Genomic DNA, 14,753 nt, shown 5'->3' with positions numbered 1-14,753 from the left:
TCAACAATTATGGAGGAGCTCCATAGCGAAAGTCCCTATCGTGCGTTGCATTTGCTGCATGTTTTTGTTGAGTCATCATCACGCGTGCAGTGTCACTGGATAAGCTACTCACAGCAGTAGCTATCAGTGGTATGGACACTAACATAACACTGAGCGAGGTGCGCTTTGGGTTCCACCTGGCTGCGCTGACGTCAGTTCGACGTGCTTGCGGCATCGCCGGCAGCTTTTGGAGCTTTCAGAAGCAGCAGCAGCAAGCCTTCCACAAAAATGAGGTGACCGAGTGACCTGACGAACGAGATGCCGGCGGGAGCGAACGGAGCGCGCTAGGGGCTATTGCGGCTTTTGTTTTCTCCACACTGGCGACTGCATCGTGAGAGAGTCCGTATCGTACCCAACATTCCTCTCTCGACATCCTTGGCACGTTGTTGCGGCAATAACCCTCTGCCTCGATGAAAACAGCCTGAGACACATCTTCAGCCCTGCTGCTGCTTCGGTTCTCCTACGCTCTCATCTTTATCACCACCTATCACTGACACTCTGCAAAGAAAGTATACCCTAAATACCCCTCACCATGTCTACAGAAACAGTCGACGTCGTGATAGACTCCCTTATCGCTGCCGGCGTCAAGCACATCTTTGGCGTCCCCGGCGCCAAGGTCGACTCAGTCTTCAACGCCCTCATCGACCGCCCGGGGATCAAGCTCGTCGTCTGCCGCCATGAGCAGAATGCCGCCTTTATCGCCGGCGCCATCGGCAGGATCACAGGCCGCCCGGGAGTCTGCATAGCCACCTCAGGCCCGGGGACCAGCAACCTCGTCACCGGACTCGTCACCGCCAACGACGAGGGTGCGCCTGTCGTGGCCATTGTCGGAGACGTCAAGCGTGTGCAGGCCGCCAAGAAGACGCACCAGAGCCTGCGCGGCGTCCAGCTCCTCCAGCCCGTCACCAAGAAGGCCACCGGCGCCGTGCATCCCGACCAGATCGCCGAGATCATGCTGGACGCCTTCCGCACTGCAGCAGCCTACCCCCAAGGCGCGACTGCAGTGAGCCTTCCCATCGATATCATGACCGCGGGCACCAAGACGGCCATTCCTGCGCTCCCTGAGACGGCCTTCGTCCCGCCCGAGTATGGCACTTCACCATCTGCATCTCTGAGTAGGGCGGCGTCCATGATCCAGAACGCAAAGTTTCCCGTCTTGTTCCTCGGGGCGAGGGCAGCTACGCCAGAGGCTGTTGAGGCGGTTCATGGCTTCCTTCGGAAGCACCCCATCCCCGTCGTCGAGACTTTCCAGGCTGCTGGATCCATCAGCAAGGAGCTGGCACACCTCTTCTACGGACGCATCGGCCTCTTCCGTAACCAGCCCGGCGACAAACTTCTCTCTCAAGCCGACCTGGTCATCGTCGCTGGCTATGATCAGTCCGAATACGACGCCGACGCCTGGCACAAGAACAAGGATCTCGACATCCTTCACCTGGACTGGATCCCAGCCGACTACGGCGCCTTCTACAACCCTAGTCTTGAGCTGGTGGGCTCCATCGCCGCCAACATCAAGGCACTCCAGAACATCCTCGCAACCGTCTCCCGCCCACAGGAGCTCGACGTCTCCAAAGAGATCTTTGCCGAGTTCCACGCGTGGGAGCAGAGCCCTCAGGCCCTGGGTCAGACCGGCGACGGCCCCGTCCACCCGCTCCACTTCATCAAGCTCATGCAGGGCCTCCTCCCGCCGTCGCCAACCGTCGCCTCGGACGTCGGCAGCATGTACATCTGGCTCTCGCGCTTCTACTTCGCCTACAGCCCAAAGTCCTTCCTCGTCTCCAACGTCCAGCAGACCCTCGGCGTCGCTCTCCCCTGGGCCATCGGCGCCTCCCTGGCCCAGGAGCCCCCGTGCTCCCGCAAGGTCGTCAGCATCAGCGGCGACGGGGGCTTCCTCTACTCCGGCCAGGAGCTCGTCACCGCCGTCCAGCAGGGCTGCAACATCACGCACTTCATCTGGAACGACGGAAAGTATAACATGGTCGAGTTTCAGGAGGTCGACAAGTACGGCCGCAGCTCGGGCGTCGACCTCGGCGGCGTCGACTTTGTGCGCTACGCCGAGGCCTTCGGGGCAAAGGGCTTGCGCGTCACCCGCTCGTCGGAGCTGGAGGGCGTGATGCGCGAGGCCCTGAGCCACGTGGGAGTGTGCGTCGTGGACGTCGAGATTGACTACTCGCACAACCACGAGCTGATGAAGAATGTCATCCAGGACTCTATCAGTTAGATTTTCAGGGTTGTTGCCGGACGGTTGGGCGTTTTTCTTGCGTAATACTTGGGCGAAAGGGTCTGTGGTTTAGAAAATGTTTGCTTTGCGCGCCAAGTGCACGGGATTGTATCATTAAGAATGCCAAGAAAAGCTTGTGTTGTTGCTCTCTGACCCAGAGTAGGAGTGAGCGTCGTTGAAGATGTATTTCGGTAGTCTGATGAGGGCTCAGATGATTGGATGAGAGAAACGGTTCCTGACCACGTTGAAGGTTACGTTAGTCTGTGCTGGCTCGGTCTCGGAAAACAGGAGCAATTCAGAGGCGTGAATATCATTAGATCATTCGAACAAAGAGGTAGCTGGAACTAGCACTGCCAAGTTTGTCAGGCTGGAGGAGGAGTTGGGCTCTCATTTGCGATCTTTCATAATCTAATGGGCTTCAACAGTATCTAGGGTGGCAACTAACAAGACAACTACGCCTTCCTCCCTTTCACTCTTTCGATGAGCTCCCTCACAGTCTCCGGCTCAGTCGGCCCAACCCACGGCTCCGACCTATACTGCCGCAGCAGCGCAAGCCCCAAACACAAACCCGGATCCGCCCCCTTTTCCAATAGCCACTCCGCAAATTCCCAGTCCTGTCCCGCACACGCGCGCGCAAACGCCGTCGTCTCGTAGGAGTCACCGGGCTGGCGGTCCAAGATGTCGCAGTACAGCAACCGCCGCACATCATTGATCGCCGCGGCGCCGCACGCGAGGATGTGCTCCGCCATCGCCCGCCGCCGCGGGGAGAAGGGCGTCGAAGCGAAGCTGTGGGCGTCGAGCCAGCTGCCACGCAGGTCTGCGGGCATGATTTGGCAGGAGACGATGCTGTGCAGCGGGCTGGCGAAGGACGGGTCGGCGCCGTGGGAGAGGAGGAGGTTGAAGAGTCGCGTGTCGCCGAGTCGCGCGGAGCTGTTGAGCGCGTCGCCTCCGTGGCGGTTCGGCCGGGGATCTTCGCCGTCTGGGCTGCGGGAGTCGGCGGCGATATTGGGGTTCGCGCCGTGCTGGAGGAGGAGCTGGACGAGGGGCGTGTTGGCGATGCAGCCCTCGTACGGCAGCGGCGTTTTGCCCTCGTTGGAGGTCGCGCCGCGCCATGCCTGGTTGGGGTGCCAGCCGAAGTCGAGGAAGACGCGGATCAAGGGGATGAGGGTGTCTTCTCCGCCGCTCTGCGTTTCGTCGAAAATGGTGACGTCTTCGAGGTAGAAGGGTCTGTCTTTGGTCTTGACGCGACGGGCACGGCTGAAAATGTTGCCGTGGAGGGGTGTGCCACGCTCTAGCAGGAACCGCGCGACGGCTGGCTGGTTCCCGAACGAGGCCTGCTCGAGGCCGTGCTGGAGGACCGCTTGGCTTGGGCTGTTGGTCTGTTGGACGAAGGAAGCGACTTCTTCGACGGAGCCGTTCTCGCAGGCTACGTAGAAGCGGACTTCTTCGTCGTCGAGGCTGATGAGATCGGCGGTGAGAGAATATTCTGGGCGTGGGAGTGTTGGGGGCAGCGGGGGGAGACGCGCGAATTGGGCTGCCTCGGAAAGGTTGCGTCTGGTTTTGCGATCATCGACGGGGTGGGTGTTCTGATAGAGAGTTTCATTTACCTCCTTGAGGAGATGGATTCGCTCCTTCATGAGCCGGATTTGCTCTGCGTCAGCCGCCGGCGTAGAGTTAGGTGATGTGGCGTTCATGACCGACAAAAAATAAGGGCTTTGGTCTCAAACATGGAGCAAATAAATGAATGAATGAACGCTCGCACGGTGTCGAAGCTTTTGGCGCGTGAAGAAGATGAGCAGAGGCGGAGAGGTGAAGCTGAACAGAAGAACAGGCAACAGACGCTGGAATGCCACGTGGCATTCACGCTCGCCAAGGCAACAATGTCACCGCCAGCGAATTTGTTATTTCAAGATGCACAAATCCCTAGACCCCAAAGTAATGAGTGTATTGCATGGTTGTGTCGTACTTCTTGTTGGTCCAAAGTGCAGTGTTGGTTGGAACGTCATGTGTGAAAGAATTGCCCCGACCCCCCCAACACGGCTTCAGTCTCAAGTATTGGCGCGAAAAGCTATCATGATTATTTCCAGTGTAATATCTAGAGGGACAGAGAAGAGGTCAAACAATGTGCTGTAGCACTATGTGTTCGTTCAGTTGCTCGCCAAGCAGCAATAATTCCTTACCACCTCACTGCAGAATGATCACTTGTGAACCGAAAGTCGTTGCAAGAAGAATTGCGTCATTCGTCATTATGCTGATCCACCATAATGCCATTATGGCGTTGACGTTGGCGCCTGCCATGTCCCTCGCAGGTTTTCCCAATCACCACGGGATACGACAGGTTACAGCGACGGAGATCCAAACCTGCCAGTTCCAACGACAAAGAGAAATCGGTCTGTGTGGCCCATCTGCTGGAAAATCACATCAGATCACCACTGCTGTCGGTGCTCTCAGGGTATATACAGAATTATGGTTGACCACTGACAGCGGACAAGCCACAGCCAACTGCAGGAAACGACCGTACACCAGACACCACCAAAGATGACACGGCAACGCCAGTAACCTCTCTCAAGACACGATTCACCTTCATCACGAGTAGTTCCGTTCAAGATGGACTCACGACGAACATCATGAGTTCAGGAACAACAGAGACAAGGGCGACCTAGGAGTGATCTTCGGCGACGGCACCGAAGCGGACTACGGCATGCCAATCATGATTTACATATTCACACCTCGACCATGACCAGATTCCAGCCAGGCCGCTAAGATATGTGAGGACCCTAATCATCTAGCAGGCAGGCTTTTGTACCCTAAGACGTGTTGGAAGCTATTTAGCCACATGCAGGAGTCCTTTGCACTACTACCTGCCCAAGCCAGCATCGAGCTGAGTGACTATGTTCCTCGAGTTCCTCTGCGGAAAGATAACCTGTCATCTAAAGGTCAGAAACGCCACTGGCTGGGAGACGACTACTTCAAACAAGGTTGAGTCGCCTCGCGGAACGCTACTGATACAGTATCAATTAGCTACCAATTGGGCCGGCAAGTCCAGCTGGCGCTTGCGGATCGAATGAAGATCGCTGCAAGGGAGCGCTGCCATCTTGGATCCTGCGAGCAACCAAATTTTCCAAGGCCAAGCTGCCGTCAGACTACAGGCCTATCCGGTCCAACCAGCGGCTCCCGGTGGTACTTCATCCGAGTCTTCTCAACAGACGAGTCTGTCTGCTTGTGTTCTGTCGGCAACTGGGCTTATGAAAACTTTTACTTCGTCCCCAATACCAGCGGGAACCACAACGTCACTAGCTGTCAAGAAATCTACAACGGTCGCACCTCCACCAGAGTCAACAGCATCAACCAACAAGCCCCCGCCGCCCAAGCCGACGGAGCAGGTCTTGGTCAAATACTTGCTGGGAAAGGTTTAGTCGACCGAGTTGAGCTAGCCAACCGTCGCAAACGGCCACTGGGTCATATCCCTAAAAAGGGTGGACGACGCAAGCTTCAGAGAGTGCTATAATAAAAAGGTCGGTTATATGAAGGCGGAAGACAATGTCAACCTCGGCAACGCACCGTGGTCTTTTGGGCTTATATCGGTGTAGAAATTGCTGGCCGAAAGAAGTGTACTATGTACCTAGATATACAAATGGTGAGAAGAATTACGGAACGAGCTCTTTCGGGCTCTCTCGTCTGCGATGGGGTTGATTCCTTTGATTGTGTCAAGGAGGAGCAGTCTAATGGCAAAAAAACCTGCGGCGGGTCACCTCAGGGTGATTACGATCTCAAGATCAGATGCTTGTTGTCGGTCGCTAGGTGCTGTTGAAGGTAAGACAATTGCATATGTGACCCTGGAGGGGATCGACTTGGGTTTGTATTTTGGACGAATGGACCTCGGTTTTGATTTTCAATTCATGAAATTCCTTTCAGGATGAATGTCTGGGAAGACAACGACTCTCTCTTTGTGCTTTGATATGCATTTTGATTGCTTCGTGTTTTATCGTCCGTATGCTTTCAGACTATACGATTTGATACGGTTATGACTTATTCACAATCTCATCCTGAATCTCTATTCGACACTTAATAAGATTCGCAGTTGTTACTCTTTGATGGATGAAACTATAAGCTGATGTCTGATGATGAGCCGCAACCTCACTAGCGCTGACCAAAGTTCAACGACACCTTCTTAATAACACTGCGTAATCTTTGAACCTATGATGGATCATTAATAGCAAAAGGACTATAATTTTTGCGTGAGTAAAACATACGAAACTTCTCATCCTGTGATAGCCTGTGAAAGAGCTTGGGTTTGAGTCTTTACACTTAAATGCCTAGTATGTCTGGGCATTCTTGCGTTCTGTGATGCGCAACTAACGCATAGTAAATGTGTAAGAACATGCTTGCGGCTCGATGGAGATTGTTACCCTCATGTCTCAAGATCTTGGGGTTGCTGTCGTCTCTACAGGGATCCTCAGCCCTACTCGGAGGGTCCAGACCGCTGCCATTCAGACGGGACGCACGGATGCGGATACTATTTCCACCGTAACGGCGGAAGTCTATCCAGTCTATCCCGCTCGGGGAAACCTCGCCTGCATCGGCTTGGTAAGTGGACATTTTAATGCACATGCAAGGGTGTCTTGGTGTCTTGTGAAGCTGTACTATGCGGTAGCCAACAGATAGTAAAGTATGGCTATTGGGCGAGCCTCTCGGTCCCCATCGAGCACCGACCGCCGACTGATTTCTAAGCCAAGCCTACCATGTCGCAATCGCCGGCCCCGCGTCCCCGCGGTTTTCCTAGAGGGGTTTCCCCTCATGTGAAGAAATCCATCACGACATCGATTCTCCAATGGTGCAACATCTCATCTCATAGGGCCATTGGTAATCAGTTACTCAACTTCGATACCATAAAACACTACGCTGCCTCACCATCGACCTCATCGACAGCCAGCCAAAGCTCCAAAATCCAAGTATCGACATAGCTCATCGATTGGTAAACCTCTCCATACACCGCACAAACGACCCCCGCCCGCAATGTCCTCCGCGCCCAAGATCAAGCTGTACACCAACCACGGCTGCCCATGTATGTGAATTTCACACCACTAGTCGACTAATAACTCTTGTCATCCTCGTCACTTGGCACAAGCCCCTTAGTCACGTACCTGAACACCCTCGTGTGAGATGAATTAAGCATGACCCGTCCCACGAGACGGGGTGGCACACACTCAAGATCATGAACTGATTCAGTGCAACCAACCACACAGGGGCTCACCGTGCGCACATCGCTCTCATCGAGCTCGGCCTCCCGTACGAAGAGGAAATCATCGATCTCGCCGTCCCCCGCACGGAGGAGTACCTCAAAGTCAACCCCCGCGGGCTGGTTCCGTCGCTCTCATACGACGGCGAGATCATCACCGAGTCAGCCGTCGTGGCCCAGTTCCTCGCCGACGCCCACCCTTCGCACCTGCTGCCGGCGTCCAACTCTAAGGACGCCGCCCTCCGTCGCGCCCGCATCAACTTCTTCGTCGATGCGTACTTCTCCAAGGCCAATCCGCTCATCTTCAAGGTGTACACGGCCAAGTCACCCGCCGAGGTTGACGCCGTCGCCAATAGCTTTGTCGAAATCATCGCGAAGGAGGTTGAGCCTCAACTGAAGGATGCTGCGCCCTACTTTGGTGGCAGCGACAAGCCTACTCTGGCTGAGGTGAGTTTTACAGATCTGCAGCTCGGGGCTACTTTTGCCGACAGCACGCTCCCTGAGGCGGGAACTTTCTGATCATATGAGAGATGCTAATGTACCGATACAGGCTTTGACTGGATCGTTCACCCTTAGACTCTTCGCATTCTCCCAGCATGAGCTGCTCCCGCCGAGCCTCCTTACATCCTTGGAGAGGAGGACCCCTAATTTTTACAAATGGGCACAGACCGTGAACAAGACTCCCAGTGTTACTCACATCTGGGATGAGGAGACGGTCATTGAGAAGACGAAGTTCAGGATTGCCAAGCTACGAGGGGCTAGCAATGGCAACTAGAGTTTCGCGGTGTATTCGTATTTCAGAAGGAGCTTCAAGCTCATTGGAGCCGGAAAGTCTAAGCCATCTAATGTCATCAAGGTTCTAAATTGCTTTCGTTCATCACCCGACTTTGAGTTGATAACACGAGTTTTTTATGCCCGAAAAAATCGCCGCTAGTCTTTGACGCAGTATGGTTGGTTGAATCTTCAACATGGAGGATGGGAGGGAACTTCGTATAAGTGGCTGTCTCGTGAAAAAAAGGGGTCGATCATACCTTGTTCAGATCCCCATGACCGAGTTGCCATGCTATCAAGTTGGCTGCGCCATGTCGAGGAACATCCTGAACATTTCTTGTCCGTGCCCTTGAAGCCTTGGCCAACGGTTGGGGATACTCTGCTCGATGGTTTTACCGTGCGGCATGGAGGGCGGGAAATTCACCCGTCAAGTCATGTCATCGTGATTCTCGACTGATTCTCGACTCTTTCGGCGAATAAGCCTCTCTTTGCATTATTCATACTCTTATGTGTCTTTTGCGACATACGACTTTTGACAGGACCGAAAAAGACTTGATTCACCGTTGCGTAAAACCTGAGATCCCGCGCACGAACTCAGCTCTCAGAGATCGCACAAGAATTCAGAGTTCATATGCAGAAATAAGGCAATGTGAGAATTGATGCTGTCGCATATTCACACCGGAGGCAGCCACGTCCGTCGGAAATGCTCACGAAAAGGGAACTGTTCCTCCGAGGACTTTCATCGGCGCAGCATGTGCGGTGCTAAGCCTCCGCAGCTTGCATGGAGCATCGTCTCGGAGTTGAAGAAATTCTGCCCCCACATCACCGAAAGCCACGAACTACGAGATTTGTGATCGTCGGGTTGAGGGGGCTGGGCTTCCAGAAGGTAGGAGAGCGGGATGAAGACCGGGTTCTTCCAGGAGTCATGAAGTTTGCTCAGGAAGCCATGGCGTAAGTTGAGTTCATCGGGATGTTTGTGCCCAGGTGATGAGGAAGGAGGGCGTCTGGCAAATTAGTGCAGCGGAGGCCATACGGGAGGCTTGAGCAGGAGGTGAGCCGGACTTGTCATCAACCCCTTTGCCCGATCAGCAGGGCGAATAGGAAGTGGGTGCATGCGGACATTGACAGCGCGGTTTCGAGTAGGGAAGAAGAATATCAGTCCAATGCCGTTGGGATGCGTCAGTTTCGTCGCTCGTCAGAAACGGCTCCTGAGAGGATAGTTGGCTGACGAGAACAGACAAGAGCTAGAAGAAGAATGCGGGAAGATGGCGGAGTCTAAATAGAGTTTCTGCTTGAGCCACAGACCAAACGACCCCGCTTACATACTGCCTGCAGGACTAACTCTGGTGCGTGGACGCTTGTGTGGTCGGTAGTTAGTGCGTGCTTGGCAGCCCTTCTCGAAGCCGGTCTCGAAACACCAAGTGTGAAACATCACAGCGTTCACCCCGGAGCTGCATCCGGATGGAGACTAGGATCGCGAGCGGGGAAGCTGGGCCGGGACCAACATACCTGACGCTGTACCAACCGTATCCACAGACAATACGCACAATATGTCCAGCTATACACCAGGTTGTAAGTATTCGTGAAGATGACGGGTACGCACGGTTCGCTTGGATAACTCGTCTCCTGATCGGCCCAGTGGGAGATGGGAGAGCTCAGGTTCCCGTGAAACATGACAACCGACACCATGGTTGCTGCATGCACGCTAGAATCGCACGTCCGAACTCTAAACCCCCCTATTGGCGATGTACCGGCATCCAAGCCGAGCGTTGGCTACATATCTTGCGGTGGCGAGGCAACTATCATGCGGCGATGCTCAACGATAGTCATTCGTATGGTAACTTGGTGTAGAGGCACGAATCACATACACACCATCTCGACAATGTGCGCACAGAGACACACTAGCGCACACGCATCCTTCGTGCTCACATCACCCACACGCATCTACCGCTTCTCGAATTCCCATCCCATCTCATCCCATAACTTCCAAACCCCCAAAACCTAGATGAATACGTTTGCTGAAGGTGCAGAGGAGAGCAGAATGAGAGGGAGGAGCTTTGTCCTTCCCTGCCGGTGTCCCTTTCCGTTAGTGCCCACCAGTATGCAGCACATCTGGCATCTGAAGCAAGACCAGTTATCCTTGACGTGTCAAGGCTCGAAGGCGAACAGGTGTCCGGGGGAAGGGTTGATAACGACTTACCCTCCCCACTCATGATGCATTCTTAGGTCTCCGCTCGTCAACATCCTTAATTCAATCTACGGCGTTAGGTTTCGATACTTTCCAACTTCCGGGGAAATAAGATACATGCCGCCCGGAGCGGCGACTTGGCGACATTAGCTCCCCTGCCCGCACGAACTTCGAGCACGCAGCCAAGGGGGCCCACTCTCTTTGGACTCTTTGGTTACATGGAGTGGTGAGCGAGTGGCGATAGCAGATCAATACCGGTCAATATGCGGCTCTCTACATCGTCGACGGCCTTTAATGGCCTGGGATGGATACTGTTTGCGCTTTCGATGTTGGGTATCGTCGGGGCGAATGGACAAGGCTTTCATATTGTTGAGAACCAGCTGGTGTCGCGACAGCTACCAGATCTGAGTAATATCTCAACATGCGGCGTGAGTATTTCTCGAACGAATATGCGATACCACTACTAACATCCCATCGAGTTGAACTGTCTCGTTCAGTCCATCACCGGCTCGGGCTGTGACCTGACGAATACGACTTGCTCATGTGCTAGTTCGCAGCTTGGCCAGCTCGCCGCGAGCTGCTTGATCGCGAATTGCACTATGCAGGACTCATTAGGTATGATTATGATGCTCGGTGTCGAGGGGTCTTACAAGCTAACATGGTCCAGATCTGGCAAAGCTTCAAGCCAGGCAATGTAACCTGCCGCACGAATCCCAGACCACGAAGATGCTCGCCATTCTGGTCACAGTCTACGTTACCGCACTCATTGCAATCGGCTTACGACTTATCGCGAAGAGTTTTGCAAAGATTTGGAGCACAGATGATGCTTTGATTGTTGCTGCCATTGTAAGTCGAAAAGCAGCTAACGAGCTCGAGAATCACGGGCTGACGAGAATATCAGGTCATTGCGATTGCGCCGTTCTCTCTTGTGATCATAAGTAAGTTCCCCGGTTGGAATTTACATACTTAGGTGCTGACAGAGTCCAGTGGCTACGATGGGATTCGGGACACATCTTTACGATCTGCAGTCCGGACAACTGACGAAAATATTGCAATTGTTATATGCCGCCGAGATCGTTTACGTCTTCGTGCTTCTGTTCGCGAAACTATCTCTGGTCACGTTCTACCTACGCATATTTACGGTACCCAGGTTTCGGATGGCGGCCTACTCTTTGATTGCATTCCTTGTACTGGGCCAGGTCATCATCGGATTTCTGACCATCTTCTCGTGCCATCCGATCGAACTCTTTTGGAACAAAGACATTCACACCGGCGGCTGTCTCGACATTAACCAACTGGCGTATGCCAACTCAGCTCTCGCTATTCTTCAGGATCTCATCATACTCGCCCTGCCGATAGCAATGCTGCCGGGCTTGCAAATGAACAAGAACAAGAAGATCTCCGTCGCTGTGATCTTCCTCCTCGGTTCTGTCGGCTTCATATCGACTATCATCCGTCTTCAAGTTCTCGCGGTATTCGGCAACTCGATCGACCCGACGTGGGACTACGTTCCGGTGGTTTGGTGGACGACTATTGAGCTTGGTGTCGTCATCGTCTGCGCGTGCCTGCCTATGATCCGCAATCTTGTGGAGAAGTGGTTTCCCAACTTCAAACTCTTCAAGTGGTCCTCGCCAAAGCCATCGAAGGACAGCGTGGGATCTTCTTCGGTCGGAACCGACGACAAATCATATAAGATGGGGCGATATCAAAAGTTTGGCAGGAGCACCAGCCCGCCGCAGTTCAGCGACAACTACGTGCGCGATCACATCGGGGGGCCCCCATCAAAGACCGACGAAATTTCTCCGGCAAAATATCGAGATATGTACGCTTACGGCGGATCTAAGCCTAAGGTTTTGGAGGACCCCATGTCACCACCTCAACCATACGATCTATCATGGAGGTCGACGAACCCCTACGGAATATCTGGCGAAAATCCGTACGCCGTTGGAAAGACGAATTACAGACTCAATATTGAAATGTTGGAAAGAAAAGACAGGAATTTTGATGAGGAGCTTCCTGACATTCCTGAACATCCTGAACAAACCGAGGTGGAGTACTACGGTCAAGCAATTACGACGGGGGAGCACCCACAACCATCGCGATGTTCTCATTGCGGGAGATCACGCTGCGGCGACATATAATCCTTGTAAAACAGTTTCATTGTAATATCATAGATACCAAATGTATTTGAGTTTAACTGCATAGCTTTCAAGTCCATTTCAGACTATGTGCTGCTCGTTTGAGGCTATGCCGCCCCGTCGGAGGTTTGTCAAGGAACCGGCGCCGGGCCCCGCGTTCGCGCCGGGAGCAGTCCGGGGCGCTCCGGGGTCAACCCGGTTCTTGATCGGCTCTTGAATCCTAGTGCGGCTTTGCTCTCAGCCATCGCACCGACAACTTCTCCTATCTGATCTTCGGAGAGAAGGATAGATAGCCTCGTTTACCGTCCCACTCTCATGGCGCTTATCTCAAAGATTGCAAGGTTCTTATCACATGCGGGGATCCAAATGCAACGTAGACACCGACATTCCATGACGCTTCAGCTGCAGCCATGAACGCCTCATTCAATCTCCACCAATTCTCACCAGAATTCTTGTCCAACACTCCTAGAAGATACAAATACCGCCGAATGCTACGTCCTCCGTGAACCACCATCAACACCAGCTTTGACAGCGGAAAGATGCACCAGCATTGACCCGAGTTTCGCCACTCCCGCCCGTGGTACAACCGCTATCCCCAAACAGGTCACCTCCGAAGCCGCATCTGGCTGTTTCCTGAGCTTCGCGTCGCAGCTTCCCGCCTCACAGGACCACGTGAAACATGCGCCTTCTCTTCACAAGGCTCAGCACGCTCAGCCAGCTGTTGCTGCTGCTGCTGCCGTCGGTAGGGCGATGCTGTGAACAGCAGCTCTGCGAACAGCAGCAGACGCACACCTGCAGCACCTGCGGCAACTCGAAGCCGCAGGTCCCGATGCCCGCCGCCCTCCCGCAGTGTCCTCCCCAGGAATGGAAAACGTGGACGACGGACGATGGGGTTGATGCCTCGACCCGCGCGTACTGGATGCAGCAGGCAAACCTCGCATTACCGAACCCCTGCCCGTTCGCGGCCTTTGGGGCTGTTGTTGTGAACCACACGGTCGGTGGTCTGGGGGAGCTGGTCTGTACTGGCGCGAACAACAACCAGGGCTCAGGCAACCCGACGCTTCATGGTATGCAGAGCAACATGTTATTGCAACTGCCGTGAGAGAACAATGCTGACTAGTAGCAGGTGAGATGGTAGCGATCAATAACTGTTCAGCCATCTTCACGGATCCTCAGGGACGTTACAACATGACGCCCGCAGATGCTCTTCTCGCGTTCGGGGATCTGACGCTCTACACCAACGCCGAGAGCTGCCCCATGTGTGCGTCGGCAATCCGCTGGGCTGGGTTCAAGGAGTACGTGTATGGTACGAGCATCGATGCCCTCGTCGACATGGGCTGGGGTCAGATCACTGTCTCTTCAAAAGAGATCTTCAACCAGTCTTCCAGACTCTCCAGTGAGACCGGCTTCCTTGGCGGTGTCTTGACGAATGAGACGGACGGGTTCTTCAGCTGGCAGTTCCGTCCAAACGCGACTTGCCCGCAGGGCTGCTCTCGGGCGGCGAGCGGCCGTTGTGCGCCTGCATGAGAATGCCGAGCCGGTGCCGCGTGTTCAACCCCGCCTTGTGAGGCAGGAATAAGGTAGACAAGACAACACTTTACTTGGCATCGGAGATGATTCTGTTTTCGACATCGTGAAATCCCTCAGACTCTGATTTAAGCTCTCGGCAACGCCAGCTGGTGCGTTTGTAAAGCGTCTTCACCGCAGAGCTATGCCCCATCTGCGACAAAGTCAAAAGCAAGGCCAAAAAGAGAATGACTGAATGATCCCAACCTGATTTGAACAGATAACCTGAGCGCTGTCAGCAACCTATCACCATGATGAGGGTGTCATGAGGGGATCGAAACCCCGGAGTGTAATTTACCTTTCGATCTGGAGTCGAACGCGCTACCGTTGCGCCATAGGACCGTTGGAGGGCGAGAGGGTATCGTGGATTGTGAGCGGGCAATGCTCGTGGGTCATTCTCGTGATCAGGGCGAGCCCCGCATGCAAGAGGGTCTGCAGGCTCGTCTAGACTTAGCGTGTTGATGTGACGGATCTCAAAGTCGAAGTTTCCCTTGCATTCTTCAATTTGTCCGCGGGTCTCTACAACAACTAGACATCCCATACGGCAAGGACTAAGGGATGAACAGGACTGGCCCAGGAGAGCCTGTGGAACAT

At 54.1% G+C, this 14,753-nt stretch overlaps 4 protein-coding genes across 4 annotated transcripts; 3 read left to right on the top strand and 1 right to left on the bottom strand.

The window, feature by feature from the left end:
- Positions 1-571: 571 nt before the first annotated feature.
- On the top strand, positions 572-2,257 carry alsS (Acetolactate synthase; the record flags this gene model as incomplete). The annotated part of the gene is made up of 1 exon (XM_037319661.1): positions 572-2,257. One exon carries the CDS (start codon positions 572-574, stop codon positions 2,255-2,257), a length of 1,686 nt encoding a protein of 561 aa, XP_037181260.1.
- Positions 2,258-2,709: 452 nt separating this feature from the next.
- Positions 2,710-3,951, bottom strand: warA-1 (Homeobox protein Wariai; the record flags this gene model as incomplete). The annotated part of the gene is made up of 1 exon (XM_037319660.1): positions 2,710-3,951. One exon carries the CDS (start codon positions 3,949-3,951, stop codon positions 2,710-2,712), a length of 1,242 nt encoding a protein of 413 aa, XP_037181261.1.
- Positions 3,952-7,273: 3,322 nt separating this feature from the next.
- Positions 7,274-8,271, top strand: Gsto1 (Glutathione S-transferase omega-1; the record flags this gene model as incomplete). The annotated part of the gene is made up of 3 exons (XM_037319659.1): positions 7,274-7,322; positions 7,504-7,943; positions 8,047-8,271. 3 exons carry the CDS (start codon positions 7,274-7,276, stop codon positions 8,269-8,271), a joined length of 714 nt encoding a protein of 237 aa, XP_037181262.1.
- A 2,447-nt stretch (positions 8,272-10,718) lies between these two features.
- On the top strand, positions 10,719-14,120 carry CGCA056_v004403 (Satratoxin biosynthesis SC1 cluster protein 4; the record flags this gene model as incomplete). Its single annotated transcript, XM_037319658.1, has 8 exons — positions 10,719-10,883; positions 10,935-11,070; positions 11,123-11,301; positions 11,357-11,393; positions 11,443-12,516; positions 13,063-13,331; positions 13,360-13,660; positions 13,720-14,120. 8 exons carry the CDS (start codon positions 10,719-10,721, stop codon positions 14,118-14,120), a joined length of 2,562 nt encoding a protein of 853 aa, XP_037181255.1.
- Positions 14,121-14,753: the final 633 nt, after the last annotated feature.

Source organism: Colletotrichum aenigma (genome assembly GCF_013390185.1).
Source record: "Colletotrichum aenigma strain Cg56 chromosome Unknown KSG_Cg56_contig03, whole genome shotgun sequence".
Classification (NCBI taxonomy): Eukaryota; Fungi; Ascomycota; class Sordariomycetes; order Glomerellales; family Glomerellaceae; genus Colletotrichum; species Colletotrichum aenigma.
This window is presented reverse-complemented; position numbering and strand designations above follow the sequence as displayed.